Below are 20,319 nucleotides of genomic sequence, written 5' to 3'. Positions count from 1 at the left end.
CTCAGTAGAACGCCAATCTTAGTAAATGTACCCTTTAGAGTTTGTACCTGCGGATATCTGATTCTACCTGTCCCATTATAACCTATAATTCTGTCCTGTCTCTGAAGGTCCTGGTCCCATGTAAGGGCAGCCTGTCCAGCAACTTGTGCACCAACCAGCACTTTGAATCCTATCTTCTCCGGCCTAACGAGAGAGGCTTTCTGACCGAGAATGGAAGGGTAAGAACATTGCGGGACCCTAATGGTGCCCACACACTAGAACAATTTTTGTGCAGATTGGCCAGTTTCCGATAAATCGACCGATATAACATCTGATGTTTACCAAAAATCGGCAGATATCGGTCCGATGCACGCTCCCCTGGATCTTTTGCTACATCTTCTGATATTGCATGCTGCATGAATGATCAGAAGATTTAACAATAGATCCATAGGAATGCACATGGGATCTTAAGAAAAATCTTTGGTAAAGATGTGCGCTTGTCTGAAATCTCTTGTCCAGGACACAGATCTTTCTAGTGTGTGGGCACTTAATATTTTGCCTGTATAGTCATTTATCAATACTCTGATGATTACTTTAAGGATTGTGCTGTGCTACCCGTAGTATAACTTGCCCACCCTGCTGACTCCTGGTAATGGACGGCACCTCAGCCGATATAGCTCAGTAGGCATATTAAACTTGTTATCCGGACACCGCTTACTGATACTCTGCCCACTTGTTAACCTGTCAGCATTAATACCCTAACAATGAGCTAGAGGCTTGTTAGTGATGGATGTGTGGTCTGTACAGAGCTTGTACAGAAGGTCTATATTCCTATTGGCTCTCGCATGATGCCTTGTTAAATTAGTATTTTGTGTCTGTTCTTTTTCTCCAGGAGATTTTTATCCAGGGGAACCTGGTGAAGGTTGGAGCAGGGTTTGGTTATTCCCTATCTGTGCCCATTCTCTTTGAGGAGACTTTCTACAATGAGAAAGAGGAGAGTTTTAGCATCCTGTGTATCGCCCGGTCACTTGAGAAGGACGAGAATCCAGGTTTGTCCACAACACAGTCATTAGTGTATGTTAAGGCAGCCCATACACTACAATGATTATATCTGATGCTAATATTGGATGCAATTTCCCTTGAACTCCCCCTGGACCTTCCCGGGAGTGATTCCAGATGATTTGATACTTCGGTGTAATTTTTTGCATAAGATATTTCTCATGCAATTGATCAAGCCGAGATAAATCGTATGAGGTATAACTTATGGTATACAATTGTACCAAAAGGTATATCTGATGGAGTGGCTTAGAGGGCTAGAGGGACTGGAAATATCTATCAAATCTCCTGCGATATATCGCATGCGCAAAAAGCACTACATTTTCAATCCGATTCAATTCTGATAAATCACAGGTGCTGTACGACCAACCTAGCGGCTCCTATCCGATACTCACTGGACAACGCATCGGATGAAAAACAAACGATGTCGCACTTTTTAGAATATATATCGGCCCAAAACATCGACATTAGATAAAATCGTTGTAGTGTATGAGGGCCTTTTACAGTATGCTGTGGTTCCAAGCCTTGTACTACGCTGCAAGTGCCGCGTTTACCATGTGCATGTATCTCATTGGCAGATGTTATGGCCACATCAGGTGGTGACCCGGAATTTTACTTTTCCACTTTGTATGTTGCAGATGAACCTGCCGCATCATCTTCTACTTGCACTTTAAAGAACATAGAAGATGTGAAGGAGTTCCTGGGAAGACACGTGGAGAAGTTTGATAAAAACATCACATCCTTCCGCAGCGTGTTTAAAGTTCATGAAAGGAAGAGTCTTCGCCATTACATAGTGAGCGCTGTCCTATCAAGTAGTGGTAGCGTCTGTGTGACTGATTGTGAGTCGCACGCGAAGTGGCTCTAGGTGCGGACAGAGGCCTTCATTCAGATCTGATCGCAGTACAAATTTGTTTGGAAAATGGACAAAACCATGTGCACTGCAGGTGGGGCAGATGTAACATGTGCAGTGAGAGTTAGATTTGGGTGAGTTATTTTGTTTCTGTGCAGGGTAAATACTGGCTGCATTATTTTTACACTGCAATTTAGATTTCAGTTTCAACACACCCCACCCAAATGTAACTCTCTGCACATGTTACATTTGCCCCACCTGCAGTGCACATGGTTTTGCCCATTTTCCAAACAAATTTGTACTGCGATCAGATCTGAATAAGGGCCAGAATACAGTATGGGCTACGTAGTTTTGTGAGAAACGTCAGAAATATACATATAGCTGCTAGCTTAGCCTGGGAACAAAACAGGCACCATCACAGGTATAAGGATGCAGGTTGGTTATAAAATAAATGTATATTAAAAAAAAAAAGGTAAAAGAGAAAAAAGAAAACTAGCGGTCTATGCCCATTTTTATTAATGAGAATGAAAAACTAGTATAAACAAAAGAGAGAGGGGAATCTGGCAGAGAGGTCACCAGAGACCGTGAGTGAGAAGACTTTGCAGCCCTGGCATTTCTCGCAAACCTGAGGAGGGGTACAGCTCACGGGGAAGTGACACGAGTCAGGGTGGACTGGCCTCACCGCATGCCCCCTTTTGTCTGTGAGCCAGCCAGAAATAGCCAGAGAACCGAGCTGCGCAGGGCCAGCCCTGCTCTCTGTATGTACAAATGGCCCAACAGGCATTTGCCAGGTGGCCAGTGTGACCTTGCACTGTATTGCTTGAAACATTGCAGCCAAATTGTTATGCAAGCTGGAGATCTTCTCCGTGGAAGCCATGTGACTGATCTTGGCTACAAGGGCAGCCAGCGAAGGTGGGTGGTGGTCTCCCCAGTGCTTACAGATATGAGTGAGCAGTTTAGTTTGGGGTGTTTCATAGAACAACATCAGGATGAAGTTACCCCGGCCCCAATACCGCGGGTAATGGAAAGGACGTATGGAGGGGCATGTCTCCCACGTGTGGTGAAAAGGCCCAATCTTTTATTATCTTGATGACATTGTTTTTAATCTTGTTCTTTGGGTGTCCAATCCTGACTTGCCATTATTATTTTTATCTCCCCCCCCCCCCCTTAGGACAGTGTGAATGCGCTGTACACGAAATGTCTCCAGCATTTGTTACGGGACTCTCACCTGGTAAGATTCCTGTTCCCCACCTGCTATGGCGTTTTTTCAGTATCTGCATTTGTTTCTGTGTGCCCCTATATACAGATTGCTTTGGATGATTATCCCCTCTTCCCGTACAACCATACGACCGCAGAGCATTGGATAATTATAGTAATTTACATTCTAAGAGCAATACACTCTGGTCCCTTTTAGTAACCTCGGACCTCCTTCCCATAGGAATGTGTGAGGCTCTTTGAATCGGCACCATTAGAAGATGGCGTTGGGTCCTGCAAGTAAAATCAATGAGTCCATCTTGCGATATACAGAAACCAGCAGCTGCCTCTTGTGTAACGGCCCATTAGTGATGGTGAATTGGTCTTAGTGGCCCTTATTGTGGTTGGTGCGGTAATATCCGCGTGCGTTCGGCCCGCCGATGTTTTGTGTCTGCGCATGTGCAGAGGCGTCTCTGCGCATGTGTGAACGGAACGCACGTCCAAATTCCGCATGAAATGTGTTCACTATGAACAGGGGGTGGAGAGGGGTGTGAAGGGCTATTTGGGCTCATTACCATATGCATACGCCCCGCTTTCATGGCACGCACGTGTAGGGGGCGGACATATGACATCGCCGGATGTCAGCTGCCCGCCCAGATACCTGCTTTTGCACGGAGAAATGCCCGTGTGGTCTGAGGTTGCGGGAGCTGCCTGGCCACTCGGTCCTGCATTCGATGGTCTGCGACCATCGAATGATGGGGGAGGTTCCCTGAGAGGGAGGAGGTGTATTCATGAAAAATACACGTGCGGCCAGCTTCTTACCGCGTTCGGACGGAGTTGGCGATCCATATGGAAGGCGGGGTTTCGGACGCACGGTCCTGGCCGCATATTCGGATCCGGCCCCACCGATCAGAATAAGGGCCAGTGTGATAAGACACTCTCTCTCTCCTAGGGGTAAATTTACTAATGTGAGTTTTTCGAAGTAAGAGATGTTGCCCATAGCAACCAATCAGATGCCACCGATTATCCTAGAAAGTGATAGGTAAATAAGTAGAATGTGGTCGCTATGGGCAAGACTTCTAAAAACTCACACTTTAGTAAATTTACCTCATAGACTGGTAGGTAGTATTGATCCTGTTATAATGACCCATGTACTGTTTCCTGGGTTGCAGAGAACCATCGCGAAGCAGGAGACGCAGATGAATCTGATGAAGCAGGCGGTAGAGGTGAGAGGATTATCATTTGCTGCTATTGGAATGTTTTGTTGCCGGCCTGGTTACTGCTACACCGCCCCTACACCGCCCCTACACCGCCCCTACACCGTCCTTACACCGTCCTTACACAGTGACTGTTTGTGTTTCTGCAGATGTATGTCCACCACGGAATCTATGATCTTATCTTCAAGCAAGTGGGGACCATTGAAGCCAGTGAGGTGGGTTCCAATGGAAACTTTTAGGTACAGTGGAATTATTAGCAAAATTGACAACTTGTCCTGGTCATAACCGTGACCCATGTGACCTCGGACAATCTGTTTCCCACCCTTATGTAGGAGTGGATTGGTTTGGCCTGAAGCAGGTTAATTCGCTAAGCAGAGGTATTTTGCTGCTTAGCGAGTGGGCTAATACCTCCCAGTGACTGTGATAGTCGCCAAAGGTATTTGCACAGCAGCCTTACAAATGCGTATATTCGCCGATACAGATACGCAGAGCTGCACCATCAGTCCGAGGACAGAATTCTTGTTGGGCCAAACCAACCTGAATCACCCCTAAAGTGTCATACCCCTTTCACATTAATTCCTGGGTTTAACCCAGGATTTGGAACACTGGCCCTTATTCTAGTTTACTCGAACGGAAGCGTATTTTGGATGGCCACCGAGTGTTCTTAGCCCTGCCTACTGTACGGATCGCTCACAATGTCCGAATGTGGTAAGATGCAGAGCGAACGGACCGCGAGTGGATGTTTTATGTGAGCAACTCCCCCATCTGTGGGAACCTCCCCCATCCTCCGATGGTCGCCGACCATCGAATGATGGACCGAGCAGTCAGACAGCTCTGAGTGCTCCAGACCACTCGGACATTTTTCCGTATAAAAGCAGGGATATGGGCGGGCAGCTGGCATCCGACTATGTCAGCATTCCGCCCCCCACACGTGCGTCACGGCCGGATTACCATATGTACGCCCAGCGTTTTCATGGGAACGCCCATGTAATGCGGGGCGTATGCATATGGTAATGAGCCCAAACAGCCCTTTACGCCCCTCTCCACCCCCTGCTCAGATGGGTCCGTACGATCCTTTTCTGCATGGAATTCACACCGTGTTTGGACATGCGAGGCATTCGCACATGCGCAGAAACGCCTCTGCACATGCGCAAACACAAGACATTGGCCGTCCGACTGAACACCCAGCCGTCCGACTCAATCAGAATAAGGTCCACTGTTCCAATCCAGGATGGATCCCATTTACATCATGGCTCTGACCCTGGTTATTTCTGGGTCAGCCCAGTTTACACTGCACACGGGTTCAGTGTTAACCCTCCTGATGGTGCTTGGAGAGAACCGCCAGAAATCAAGTATCACTATGCTGTGAATGGGATCCAGATCAGATGACCCAAGATACCCATTCACACTTCCCCTTAAACCGGGTCCTTCCCTTTTCCAACCCTGCAAGCTACCTGATGTGGATTCCTGGTTCACTGGAACCGTTTTTTTTGGGGGGGGAGGGGGGGGTTAGGTCCAATTCGACCTGGGTTTACCCGGTAATAACCTGTGTTGAAGCGGCAGTGTAAAATCTGTATAAAATAACTAAAGTGTAGATTAAACCTGAGTCCTGTGTAATACGGTTACATTGCCATCTGTCCCATGTGCGCAGTAACTGTAATAACACGGATATTATATGTGCTTCTGTATAAGACTGTAGAGGATGTTACCAGTGTTTTCCCTCACTAATTATCAGTCTGGGTTTAATTATTAGGATGCTGCGTTTAACAAGATTACCAGAAGTCTCCAAGACGTCCAGCAAAAGGATATCGGGATTAAGACGGAGTTCAGGTAAGGGAGAGCTGCCAGCGGGCCAGGCCAGACAAGGCGATGCCCAAGAAGTGGATCCCAGATCTGAATCATTAGAGGAGAGGGATTTCTAGTGAGCGGCCAAAGAATGGAACTGGCAGAATAATCTGATTTCAGTAGTATCTGATGTAATGTTCTTAACGATATAAAAATCCCCAAAAATCATTATATTTAACATACTTATATAGCAGCCACATATTCTGCAGCTCTTTACATGTGAGAACTGTTAATGTCCAATTAATCCCAAACCAATGGACAACAATTGAAGCGCGCAGTTTACATACTGTACTTAGGGCCTTATTCTAGTTCACTCTTTCTGACAAAATCCTTCTTAGATGGACAAAACCATGTGCACTGCAGGGGGGCAGATGTAAAATGTGCAGAGATAATTAGATTTGGGTGAGTTATTTAGTTTCTGTGCAGGGTAAATACTGGCTGCTTTATTTTTACACTGCAATATAGATCTCGCTTTGAAGTAAAACCCCACCCAAATCTAGCTCTCTCTGCACAAGTAACATCTGCCCCCCTGCAGTGCACATGGTTTTGTCCATCTAAGAAGGATTTTGTCAGAGTGAACTAGAATAACCCTTAGTACTTAAATACACCAGGTATAATTTGCTGTAAAACCCTTCCTCTTATTGCGAATAAGCACACAAGACTTGGTATAAATTCCGGAGTAAAGGTACAAAGTCCTTAACCGTATATTTTGAGTCCCTAATGGTCAAAAGGGGGTAACAGAAATAAGAGCAATAATAGAATATACAAATCACTATACAATACAGACCATATTCAATGAAAAGGGGAATCTGTTCCCTCTGCTGGTGCCTGACGTACTAATGGTACAGAGAGGTGGTAATGTCAGTGTTTAATGTCTTTCCTCCCCCAGCATTAACATCCCCCGTGCTAAGAGAGTCCTGGGCCAGCTGAACCGCTGCACCTCCCCTCAGCAGAAACTCATCTGCCTGAAGAAAGTGGTGCACACCATCATGCTCTCACCCAGCCAGAGAGGTTAGTACCGCAGGATGCGGAAAAGGTGCGGCCAGCTTTATTGGGTGATGGGAACCATATTCTGACCATTTACAGTGAGTTGCTTATAATTTTTAGCAAAGTAGGAATGTCCAGGTTCCATATTGCCCTGAATACTAGAGGATCTGATGAAGGGGTACAGAAGATAGGTTTCCTGATTGGGTGGGTGCAGCTCTCCTCCAATCAGGAGTGAGCTGTCCTTTCTAGGGCATGCTTCCTCTGTTACCTACTGAGGAGTGTATTGGTTGAGCTGAAGAAGGCTCCATTAATATTAATTATCAGCCGTTCCTGTTTGGAGCTTTGGGCAAGGGTCCCAAGATCTCGCTTCCACCGATCTTTTCTCATGGGTTAATTTACAGCTGATGGGATCCTATATACAGTAGGTGTCAATTTCCCCGTTGGAGTTCTTGGTCCACGTATTGATTTGTATTTATATTCTTTCCTTTGTCTTTTTCAGTGAACATGGAGACGATGTGTGCGGATGACCTGCTGTCTGTGCTGCTTTATTTGCTTGTAAAAACAGAGATTCCAAATTGGTACGTAGTCACATACTAGTGTTCAGTGCGCAGGTTGGTGCTAGCCTGTTACTTGTAATGACTTGGCTCGGGGAGCAGTGTGACCAGGGGGATCTGATGGAGATGGTCTAGGAGTAGTGTGACGGGGGGATCTGATGGTGAAGGTCTGGGAGCAGTGTGACCGGGGGGATCTGATGGTGATGGTCTGGGAGCAGTGTGACCAGGGGGATCTGATGGAGATGGTCTAGGAGTAGTGTGACGGGGGGGATCTGATGGTGAAGGTCTGGGAGCAGTGTGACCGGGGGGATCTGATGGTGACGGTCTGGGAGCAGTGTGACCAGGGGGATCTGATGGTGAAGGTCTGGGAGCAGTGTGACCGGGGGGATCTGATGGTGATGGTCTGGGAACAGTGTGACCAGGGGGATCTGATGGAGATGGTCTAGGAGTAGTGTGACGGGGGGGTCTGATGGTGAAGGTCTGGGAACCGTGTGACCGGGGGGATCTGATGGGGACTGTTTGAGAGCAGTGTGACCGGTGGGATCTGATGGTGACAGTCTGGGAGCAGTGTGACCGGGGGGATCTGATGGTGACGGTCTGGGAGCAGTGTGACCGGGGGGATCTGATGGTGAAGGTCTGGGAGCAGTGGGTACTTGTGTATTATCAGGGCGCCCGGCTACGCTACGTTTTCAACGTAGGCTAAGATACTTTGTCAGAATAGCCGGCGCCGTGATAATACAGGGGGCAGCACTAGGAGCAGGGTGGTGTGGTTTATACTTACCCTCCAGCAGCGTTCAGTCCCCCTCCTCCGTAGTGCTGCTGGCGGCGCATCACATGGTTTCCAGGGAGACTGAATGCGACTGCCGGGGAGTCCCTGTGGATCCCAGCATGAGTCAGTGGGGATCGACGTGGTGCACGGGCCGGAGGAGGGTAAGTATAGACTAGCCATTTTACCCCCACTATCCACGTCATACCCCTACTATCCATGTCATACCCCCAGTATCCATGTCGACGTGGAGGTGATTTTATAAAGTGTGGCGAGCGCACGCATATCCCCGTTCCCTCGCGGGGCTCGCTACGATTCGAGCTTGGTGGCTTGCTGCGCTCACCACACTTTATAAGATGAACTCCACGCCGACATGGATAGTGGGGATATTAAGAATTGTGTATTTTTAGGGCTCCAGATACACTTAAGTAGTTTATGTAGCCAGCATAGTGCTGTATTGGTATTCTGAATACACCACTATGTAATGGGCACCCTGATAATACACAAGTACCGAGCAGTGTGACCAAGGGGATCTGATGGCGACGTTCTGGGAGCAGTGTGAACAGGGTGATCTGATGGTGACGGTCTGATGTTGCTAGGTTTACCATTAATTCCATTGCCCAGTATGCTATAGAAATATTGGGGGAATGTATCAAGCAGTGAAAAATGTGCCTTTAGCAACCAATCATTTTATACAATGTACTTGATAAATGCTACCTTGAAGCTAATTAATGGATGTGGCAACTGCGCTCTTCGTGCTCTTCTCCACTCTCTGCACTGCTTTGTACACCTCCCCCTTAGTCACTATCAGTGCGGTATTTAATCCCCCAACCCGCTCCGTGTCAGAGAGCCAGATGCAGTCCGTGACTGCACCGGCTTCGCTGTGCCTGACAGTGACTTCCTATTGGAAGTCTGACCTGTCAGTCAAGGACACACAAGGCAGTCCCTTTTGGAGGTACTTCCTCCCTCCAGGACTGCCTGTTTGGGATGTGATAAGCAGAGAGCTGGATTCCTGTAAAACGTAACTTCCTGTTTTATCACACAGCCTAATCCAGGTTCTACGGGCTGCAGTCTGTGCAGTCCATAGTAGCCAGGGGTTTTCCTCTGTGTGGCACTTTGCTAATAAAAGGGCTTATGCAGAGTTATAATGCTTCTTAGATTCTGTGCATTGTGGCAGCTGCTCTGTGTCCTCTGTGCAGCACATGAGGTTACAGTGATCATTTATATTGTGTCTGACACCATTCATATCACTATAACCAGTCACTATACATCCGTTCAGTGACCGGAACACTGTCTGTGTTGGACCCATGCAGCAGTAGCTTGCGGACTCTCTGAGCACTAGAGTAGATGAGCACCTTTATTTGTGGCTTATATTAGACTGAAGTTGTAATCAACAGACATAGACACATCGTAATATACAATCATCGGCTACGTCAGTAAAGTCAGCAGGAGCGGGTCCCAGCATTACACTGATGTCTGCAACTTAATTTCTTTTTAGGATGGCAAACTTGAGCTACATCAAGAACTTCCGATTCTGTAGCACCCCAAAGGACGAACTGGGTTACTGCCTGACCTCCGTTGAGGCCGCCATTGAGTTTATCCGACAAGGAAACCTGACTGAGCCGACGGCGGTGAGTAGGAGGCTTCCACTTCGTTATATTTTGGTGGCTGTTGGTTCCACAGAGGCTTGGGTGTAAAGCCCAGGGATTCTCTGATTGCATCTCTCCAATATGAAGATCACTGGTTTCACAGCTGGAGATAAATGTATGGTCAACCTCAAGCTCTGCGGACAGCGGGACTTCCGACACGTCGATGCATATATGTAATTACACAGCCTTCGCTGTTATCTGTAGTGCAATCAGCGCCCTCTGCTAATGGACAGTAATTAGGGAAAATAAATATTTAATCCCCATGTTGTTACAATTCACTTCTCAGTGCATTAGCAGGGCTGAGAATGGGGAGTGCATTGGGCTGGGTGGGGAACATAGTTGGGAAGGGAGAACTTTTTGGACTAGAAGTCTTGTAAACAAACTTCTGATAATCAGTGATTCCAAATAGTTGGGAAACGATGGGTTACGTGATACTGGTAATGTAATCCTTGACCACATAGACCTTTATTTTTTTGTTTATTTTTAATTCAGTCATTATTTTTATTAATTTTCTGCACATAACCATAACTACGTTAGACATACTTTACATAGATGACATGCATACAACGTAGGAGCAACATATTGCAAACAGGCATGAGACATAGATTATAGGAAGGAGTTATAGAGTATCCCCTTGTGAAGGAGATAAAAACCAAAAGACCCGAAGGCAACATTCGGGCACAGTTAGTTAAATATAAGGAGGACTATATAAAACAAAGATTGTTGATGCATCAAATTATACAAAATCAGCCTGCAACAAATAGAAATAAAACAGCAACAGATCAAGAACAGATGTCAATAGTATTTAAGGATCGATATCGAACTATCTATTTATCTAAAAAGCCTCTTTCAAAACAACCCCCATAACCCCTCAAAAGAAACCTACCACAAAACCCCCCACCCTGTACAACCCACCCCCAACTCAGGGAGTGCCTTTATTTTTATATGTGGTAGTGGGCATAGGCGAATCTAAGGGGTGGTCCGGGGGTGCACCGGACCACCCATTAGACCGCCGCACACACAATTTTAAAAAATGACAGCCGGGCAGAAAAGGGCTGTGCGCTGCCCGACTGTTTACAATTACTTTTTAACTTCTAAGCATAACCGCACTGCCGCAGCAGCTCCGTCCCCGTCGATATCTTCAATGCTCCCACTGGACCGCCGGCAGCCAATCAGGAGCGGCCACCAATACCACCAATGCCGCTCCTGATTGGCTGCCGGCCGCAAGCTCCAGCGGGAGTATTGAAGATGTCGACAGAGCTGCTTCTTTGCCAGCGGCAGCGGTTCCCAAACTGTGCGCGCCGCGGCTACCAGGGGTGAAGGGAGGATGGGTGGGACGTGCTCGGAGGCATCAGGCTGTGTGTGGGGGGGGGGGGGTTAGGTTTTGGACATGGGGTACGTTAGTTAGGTTTAGGCACTAGAGGGAATGTTTAGAACCAGGCTGCAAGCTGAGGGTTAGGCTGCATTAAGAGATGGTCTGGTGCATGGGGGTGAGGGACCCCTACGATGGTCTGGGGGTGAGGGACCCCTTTGATGGAATGGTGGTGAGGGACCCCTATGATGGTCTCGGGGTGAGGGACCCCTTTGATGGAATGGTGGTGAGGGACCCCTATGATGGTCTCGGGGTGAGGGACCCCTTTGATGGAATGGTGGTGAGGGACTCCTATGATGGTCTGGGGTATAGGGGTGAGGGACCCGTGTGATGGTATGGGGGTGAGGGACCCCTTTGATGGTATGGGGGGTGAGGGACCCCTTTGATGGTATGGGGGGTGAGGGACCCCTATGATGGTCTGCGGTATTTGGGAGAGGGACCCCTATGATGGTCAGGGGTATGGGGGTGAGGGACCCCTATGATGGTCTGGGGTAATTATGTCAGACATTGTTCTGCTCTGTTTAGTTCTAGAAAGAATGTCTATCAGACATCAAACGGCAGAGAGAAGACGGATACATGATCCAGGAATCTCACCTTTGTGTCTCCTCCAAGTCCTAATTAGGCCGGAAAGTGCTGAACATAGGACTGCAGGGGCCGGGTTCCGCTAGCATAAATAAACATTGCAGCGGTGCATCTAGTGGCTAGTAGTCATGGAACAGCCGGGCACGCTGCATACGTGTGTTTGAGTCAATGTGACAGGATCCCAACGCTCCCGACAGTACGCTATTAAAAAGCAGCTGCCCTATCCTCTCTGCAGCCCTGCCAGTTACAGAAGGAGGGCTGGAGGACCCTTGAGCTGACCCAGGTGAGTGCTCAGTGTTGGCACTATCAGCAGCAGGTGGCTGCCACTGTACCTCTTTCAGTTTACTTAGAGCAGGTCAGGACTCAGGTGCTTGTGATCAGGGATGCCCCAGTCCCACCCTGTAGAAGCAATAGTTACATGGGGTGCTAGTAGCAGAAGAAGCAATTATCTGGGGTAGTAGACTAGTACAATGTCAAGCAGCAGTTACATGGGGTAGTAGGAGAAGGAGGGATATAGTTACCTGGGGCAGTTACCTGAAGATAGAAGTTCAACAGGGTCCCTAGGAATCCAGGCCCGGATGCCATATAGTACACCCTCTGGCATTTGCAGGACACTGCTCAGCCCTGCATTACCTGCTCGGAGTATGCGGGACGTACAGTATATGCCCTCTTGGCAACAAGCATGTATTTCCCCTTGGCAATGAGCATGAAGCCCCCTTGGCATCGAGCACGAAGCCCCTGGCATCGAGCATGAAGCCCCTGGCATCAAGTAAGAACCCCCTAGCAATGAGCATGTAGGTAAGTGGCACTTATGTGTCAAATATGTAATGGGCACTACGGTTTGTTATATAGTATGCAATGGGCATCTTGATGTGTGGCACAATGTGTAATGGGCGTTATGGACTTATGTGTAATTGGCATTATGGCGTGTGGCTTTATGTGTAATATGTGTAATGAGTATTATGGAGTTTGCTAAAATGTGTAATGGGCATGGTGTGTGGCATGGGCATGGCTATGTGTAATAGCATGCCCCTTTTTGTGATGCCACGCCTCCTTTCCATGAGACCACGCCCCCTTTTTGCTGCACGGCTTCACCGCGCAATAGTCGCACATGCTGGGTGATTGAGTCTGGGACCACCCATTACCATATTTCTAGATTCGCCTATGGTAGTGGGGCTTATTCCTGACCATGGCGTATATCCGACGCAGCGTTTACCAGCCGATCGCTGTATTTGTAGCGGTGGCTGTTAGGTTGGGTTAAGGTATCAAGGGCACAGAGGGTGGAAAGTGACTTTCTGCAGCTGACCGAATAGATTCTGCTCACCCCAATCACTGCTGTCCCTATAGGCCCAGATTGTCACCTCCCCTGCATTTGTGAGGATTCCTGGACAGACCACCATCTGCACTGGAAGGGTTCCATATAGGGAGGGAAGCTGGAGGATGCATGAGGGGGCGGGGATGGTGGCAGAATCACAAATTGAATTTGAGGAATAAATATGTGACGGTGGTCGCGATGCTATTGATCAGAAGACGGACAGATGCTAAGAGTCCCGACTGGGTACTTACGGAACACCAACACCCCCCCCCCCCCCCCCGACGCCTAACTGTTTAGTCTGCACCTGCAACACATGAAGCTGTAACGTCCAAATAATTGAAGTTATCTATTGAAATTTTGTTACTTGTTTCCTAGCACGGCGCCCATCTCGTTGATTGTATGCCTGAAGTTTAAGGTACTTAAGGTTTACAATCAATGCGATGGACCCGATTTTCTGTCAATCACCAGCTAATTTGCCGGTGAAAGACAAAATCTCGTTGATCGCATCCATCGTGGCCCTTAATAAGGGGCCGCGATGCGACCCGACGCGATTTTCCCATAGGGAACAATGTTAAATTATTTTTAAAGTGAAAATCGGGTTGATCGCGTCGGTCGCGGGCCATTATAATGTAAAAAAAGTATGTTTAATGCCCCCCACTATTGATGCCAACCCGAAGCGTGGCGACCGCAGCGACCCCGCAAGGGGCGGCGGCATGCGTCCTCCGACCTCTTCATACCCCTACTATCCACGTCGGCGTGGAGCCGATTTTATAAAGTGTGGCGAGCCACCGAGCCCGAAGCGTGGCGAGGGGACGCGTATACCTGTGAAGTTATGCGCGGCCGCTCGCCACACTTTATTACATCAACTCCACGCCGATGTGTATAGTAGGGGTATGAAAAGGTCGGAGGACGCGTACCGCCGCCCCTCGCAGGCTCGCCATGCTTCGGGTTGGCGTTAACAATGGGGGGGGGGGCATTTCAAACATATGGGGGGTTTGGTATTAAAATGGGGTGTTTTGGCCCTTTTTACATTGAAATCAATGTAAAATCGGGTCTCAGGGACCATTTTACATTGATTCCAATGTAAAAATCGGGTCCATCGCATGCGATGCGATTGACGCGATCGACCCGATTTTTCCGACCCAATGGATACAATTAAAATCGGTGGCGCCGTGCTAGGAAACAAGTACCGAAAAATTTTTGGGCTTTCGTTTGTTGATCGTTTTGCAGCGTCTCCCTTGTTGTCACGTGGCAACATCACAACTTGTTTTTATGTTGGTCTGCAGGACGCTGAGGGGAATGATAAATCGTTACTCTGGCAGAGAATGAACTCCATGTCCAGATCCTCCTCCGCCCCCATTGATTGCTTATTCGAGGTGAATACTCTACATTACTTTGGCCTTGTCGCAGCGAAGGCAGCCGCGACCCAGCCGCCAACAGAACTGTGCCCTAGTGGCCAACTTGAAAACCACACCAGCCTGTAATGAAGTGCATCATTTGGAAATAGGTGATGTTGCCCGTAGTTATCAGATTCTGCCCATTTGCTAGGATGCAATAGAGAAATGATTGGTTGCTATGGGCAATATCACCGCTTTATATTTATTAAAAAGCTTAGTAAATTTACTCACAAGTGTTGTTGCCGTTCTCCAATTTTTATTACGCTACAAATATCCTCCCTGTCAGTACTACAGTTATTATATTTCTATTGTAAAGAATTAGATTGCTGCTTTTGCCAATTCCTCCATGCACTTCATTGTGTTTCCGTCTCCCGCCGCGTAGCACATCGCCTCAGGGAATCAGGAAGAAGTTGAGAAAATGCTGAACCAAGGTGACGCGGATGAAGTTGTGGTACAGAAGATGTGTCACCCGCTCTGCTCCTGTGACCGATGTGACAAGTTGGCTTCTGGGTAACGATCTCACTATTAAAGCTGTTCTTGTTCCTCACATAAAGACATAAGTAGGTAGTGTCACTTACAGTAGCACAGAACCCTATTCTATCTGGTGTATATGGTTGGGATAGCTGAATTCTCTTGGAGTTCCGTGTATAACAGACCTGGATCTGCAGCCTCCAGTCCCTAACATAGTCGTGGAACTCTCTGACTAATAATATTCCCAGAATGTATGGTGACCATTATCCCCCATGTAATATTCGGCAGTGAGCATGATTACTACATTCTACATAAGAAGAGACCAGCCTACCTTGTGTTCTCTGAAGTATATAAAATATAAGCATTATAACAGAAGTAGCGTTTTTCTGTAAAATAAATCTTGTATATGTTATTTTTCTTTAGGAAGCTAAATGATACTTCTATTGTTACACCGTTTTCTCGGGATGACCGCGGTTACACCCCCCTTCACATAGCCGCTATTTGTGGTAAGTTCTGTAGATGTGACGTTTATTCTGGTGACGGCGGCACGGTTATGCTCTGTTATGGTACGGATGGATTATACTATTTACATTAGAAAAGCGTAGACTAAGGGGACACATGATTACCATGTTTAAATACATCAGGGGACAATATAAGGAATTGGCACAGACCCTATTTACTACAAGAAATGAGACTAGGACCAGGGTCCATGAGCATAGATTAGATCAAAAAAAAGATTTCATACAGCTGGAAGAAGGACATTTTTTACAGTCAGAGCAATCACACTTTGGAACTCTCTGCCAAAGGAGGTTGTGTCGGCATCGTCAATAAATTTGTTCAAGTCAAGGCTGGATGAACACTTATTGGCTAAAAATATCCAGGGCTACTCAAAATAAATTAGGGAAGCAAATGTAACAACTAAATATGAGGATATCTAGGGAGAATTAGCTTAACTTGGTTGAACTTGATGGACGAAAGTCTTTATTCAACCTTGCCTACTATGTAACTATGTAACATATGGAGAAATTGCACATGAATAACACATTTTCCTGCACACATATGTTGGGCTCAATGCCAGCGGTTTTCCTGCGTCTCTCCGTGGCACAAGAACATACCTTTTTTAAATTTGCTTTTTTCCTGATTAGCCATACGCTTGATACTGTGTTGTGGCATACTGTCGCGTTTCTAAACTGTATCAAGGGAGTTATAAAGAGCGCAGTGGATGCCCAGTTACGGCTTCTGTCTGGGATGCAGTTTGAATCCCAACGACGGAATCTTGACTGCCGCCAAAATATCGGCTCAGGAACTTCGACGTAGATGCTGATGGGTGTCCCATCAACAGTCTCGAAGCATTAGGCTCGGGTGGAGGCGGGGGGTGGTGGTGGATAGTCACTAGAGGGGATTTTGGGTATAGGAGGAAAGGGTTAGGGGGGAAAAGGTTAGGGATCCTCTGTATCGTGATGGCAGTGCCAGTCTTTTGATTACCTCCATCCCAAGCGCCGGGAACGCTTATGTATTCCTTCTGTAATGTGGTCGCCCTGTAACCGCTTCTGTTTGCAATGCTCTCTCCTTTTAGGTCAGTCTCGGTGCATTGATTTACTGATCTCTAAAGGAGCGCTGGTTAACGCCACAGATTACCACGGATCCACTCCCCTGCACCTTGCTTGCCAGAAAGGCCAACAGAAGATATCGGTGAGGCAGTGTTTTAGCTTTGACCACGCAGACCTCTAACTGATCTGTCCGTGTGGCCCTAACGCTGGGCTTTGTGCTGCTTTGTGTCAGACAGAGAGGCAATCTTATGCTTGAGGCGAGTAAATGAAGGCGTTATGTAACAATTTAACGGGTTTTTTTTTTTCAACCCTTCAACAAACGGTTGAAGGGTTGTTACCTTTAGTAACAATGTTGTAGTCAATGTACTGACCTATTGTGTGGATAAAGGTTCCATGTGAGAACAGTGATCAGTTCTATCCGAGTGACCGTATAGCGACCACTACATACAGTAGGACCGATGCTGGGACCAGTCTGTACATACATGGTGCATAGTACGCAGCTGGAAACAGGCGTATGTCTGTGATTGCAGGCGGCTGCAGCAGTTCTCGGGCTGGGGGAGCAGCTACAAATGGGCACTGTACTGACCCCACACTGAGCCCCCGCACCCTTCACCTGTCCAGCTCTGTGTGTCTGCACTTCCCCACGTGTTTGGCTTTGTATGCGTGTGTGTGTTGTGGTGTGGGGTGAATTGCGCAGGTCCACCATCGTAGTGTGGATATATGTGGCGTTTGGTACAATCATCCGATAAATAATGTAACCGAAGACAATCGCTCATGAGCCTTTCTCCCATTGTCTCTGGGGTTCTGTCCCTATTAAGGGCCCCTTACACTTGTGAGATTTTGTAAGATTTCATCCAATTTCATCCAATTTGAGTCAATTTATCTGACAAGATCTGCTGTGCCGTCTGACAAAATCTTATGTGCCTGATGTGTAGGACACAATCCACAATCCCGTGCCATTGGGTATAACCAAGAGATTGTAAGAGATTGAACCTCCTGCACATAGGATAAATCTTGAGTCAATCAGGTTCAATTTGTTGATCAATAAGTTGAACAAGTGTAAGGGGGCCTTAATACCCCTTTCACATCGCACTTTTAAAACGGTATATTGCCGTTTTTTTTCCCTTTTTAAAACGTTTAAGGGTGCACTGTGAATGCACCACAGGCAATTTACCGTTTTAAATTAACTGGCATTTCGAACCGTGTAAAAAGCAGAGTCCTACACGGTTCCTTGCCGTTTTTTGTGCAATGTGAATGTGTACAGTTTGTCTGAAACGGTATTTCAGGCAAACTTCACAAGCACAAGCACAATCCCACTGCTATACAATAGGTGCGCGCCAGTGGTGTCCAGGTGTGCACCACTGGCACAGCACCTCTACGGGACACCCCCGTGACCAGCTTCTGTCCCCCCAGTCGTTGTCCCCCCCCCCTGTACCTGTGCTCCGGCGATCGGTTATCGTCCGTACAGGGCTGCTCCTTCTCATCCGTGCCCAGCGCACTGCCATCCTCTGGGGCTTTGCCAGAGGAGAAGTTTGTGTGGCCGCTCCTCCTAAAGGCCCCGTCCCGGTACTGGGGGGACGAGGTGTCATTCTTCTCCTTCTCACCCACTTGGCACTTGTTGGTGTCCATGGTGTGAGTGCAGGAGGCGGCGAACATGCAGTCTCCCCTCTGCGCCTCTGCCCCTGCGCTCAGCTGCTCCAGCGCCTCCATGCTCAGCCCCAGGGACACGGACACCGCTTTGCAGATCTCCTTGGCACTGTCAGAGATGCCCTCCGCGGCCAGCGGGTAGCCTTCCTTGGTGGCGTGCTCTGAGCTGACCTCCTCGGTCTCCAGCATCCCTTCCCGGTCACCCAGGATCTCCTTCAGCTCCGTGGAGCAGCCGCTGAGCTGAGGGTACTGAGAGACCTCGCTGCGGGGAGCTGCCTCTGGCTGCGCTCTCCAGCCGGGTGATTGGCTGCCTCGGGGTTCGGACCAGGCGGAGAGGGGCTGTGGCTCCGGGTGTTCGCTCCAGCTGGAATGTGGGTAAGTGGCTGCTGGCTCTCCCCAGATTGGAGCCGGCTGGGACGCCTCAGGTGCGGCTGCTGCTCTGCGCTCACCTTGCAGCGCCTCCCGCACGCTCAGAAAGAGGTTCTCAAAGGCTCCCCGTATCATCTTACCGGGCGGCTGCTTGTATACCCCCCCGAGCCCGATGTGCACCTCCATCGCCCTCCCGGGGTCAGGGTGAGTGCCAAGGAGAGTGCCCGCCCACCCCTCTGCTACTGCTGCTTCCCCCGTATAGTGGCCGCCGGCTCCCCCCCCCCCCCCCCCCCCCCACACACACAACCCACAGTGGCTACATAGCACTTGAAACGTGTTCTGGATGAAACGTTTCAAGTGCTATGTGAATGACACTTAACCGGTATTTGAAACGGTAATCTGGGTCACTGTTAAGGCTCTGACCCGTTTTAATTACCGTTTTAAAATACCGGTTTTTAAACCGTGTCTGCGATGTGAAAGGGGTATTAGTCTGTTTTGTGTATTATTATTATTATTTATTTATTTATTATTATTATACATTTTTATTTTATTTTTTTTAGCTTCTTTTGTTACATTATAAGGCAAGCAGAGACATACAGGATAATAATGGGAACACCCCGCTGCATCTCGCCTGCACGTATGGACATGAAGATGTAAGTATTTTAGGGTTTCTGTACATTTTGTATTGATTTGCAAAACGAACCATGTTCGTAAGATGTTGGAACCGGTTTAACCAGTAAGGTCTGTCGGCCCCTCCACCTTCTTTGGGGAACCCCTTGCTAGGTCCTCCTTCTTTGGGGAAATCCCTGCAGCTGCTCTTCCTTGGGGAAACCCCTGCAGCTCCTCCTACTTTTCCTTCTCTACCTTGGGGAACCCCCCCCCCCCCACCTCCTCTTCCTTGGAGAAACCCCTGCCAGCTCCTCTTCCTTGGGGAAACCCTTGCCAGCTCCTCCTCCTCTTCCAAGGGAAACCGTTGCTGCTCCTCTTCCTTTAGGAAACCCTTACCAGCTCCTCCTCCTTCCTTGGGAAACCCTTGCAGTTCCTCTACCTTGGGGAGACCCCTTATCCTCCTCCTCTTCTTTGGGGTAACCCTTGCCAGCTCATCTTCCTTGGGGAACCTCCTCCTCCTCTTCCTTGGGGGAAATCCCTGCAGCTCCTCCTCTTTCTTTGGAAACCCTTGCCAGCTGCTCTTCCTTGGGGAAAGCCCCTCTTCCTTGGGGGAAATCCCTGCAGCTTCTCCTCCTCTTCCTTGGGGAAACCCCTGCTAGCTTATCCTCCTATTTCTTGGAAACCATTGCCGCTCCTCTTCCTTTAGGAAACCCTTGCCAGCTCCTCCTCCTCCTCCTTCCTTGAGGAAACCCTTGCCAGCTCCTCCTTGGGGAACCACCTGCCAGCTCCTCCTCCTCTTCCTTGGGAAACCCTTGCAAGCTCCTCCTTCTCATTGGTAATCCCCAAGCCACTCCTCTAATGCATAAAACACATATACTAAATGTTAGACACCAGCACATATACAAGGGAT

General features: G+C 48.2%; 1 protein-coding gene across 3 annotated transcripts in view; it reads left to right on the top strand.

Moving 5' to 3' along the window:
* The window catches only part of ANKRD27 (ankyrin repeat domain 27), a 63,026-nt gene that overhangs the window by 32,615 nt on the left and 10,092 nt on the right, over positions 1 to 20,319 (top strand). For all 3 annotated transcript variants that reach the window (XM_083164438.1, XM_083164437.1, XM_083164436.1), the window contains exons 3-17: positions 108 to 218; positions 872 to 1,028; positions 1,674 to 1,828; positions 3,057 to 3,116; positions 4,252 to 4,305; positions 4,446 to 4,511; positions 6,050 to 6,126; positions 7,031 to 7,152; positions 7,628 to 7,706; positions 9,947 to 10,079; positions 14,653 to 14,742; positions 15,146 to 15,273; positions 15,658 to 15,740; positions 16,811 to 16,926; positions 19,361 to 19,453. In XM_083164438.1, coding sequence (XP_083020564.1) covers positions 108 to 218; positions 872 to 1,028; positions 1,674 to 1,828; positions 3,057 to 3,116; positions 4,252 to 4,305; positions 4,446 to 4,511; positions 6,050 to 6,126; positions 7,031 to 7,152; positions 7,628 to 7,706; positions 9,947 to 10,079; positions 14,653 to 14,742; positions 15,146 to 15,273; positions 15,658 to 15,740; positions 16,811 to 16,926; positions 19,361 to 19,453 — 1,524 coding nt within the window. The remainder of the gene's footprint in view (positions 1 to 107; positions 219 to 871; positions 1,029 to 1,673; positions 1,829 to 3,056; positions 3,117 to 4,251; positions 4,306 to 4,445; positions 4,512 to 6,049; positions 6,127 to 7,030; positions 7,153 to 7,627; positions 7,707 to 9,946; positions 10,080 to 14,652; positions 14,743 to 15,145; positions 15,274 to 15,657; positions 15,741 to 16,810; positions 16,927 to 19,360; positions 19,454 to 20,319) is intronic.

The sequence above is a fragment of the Crinia signifera genome, chromosome 11, assembly GCF_055691185.1.
Source record: "Crinia signifera chromosome 11, ASM5569118v1, whole genome shotgun sequence".
Lineage (NCBI taxonomy): Eukaryota > Metazoa > Chordata > Amphibia > Anura > Myobatrachidae > Crinia > Crinia signifera.
This window is presented reverse-complemented; position numbering and strand designations above follow the sequence as displayed.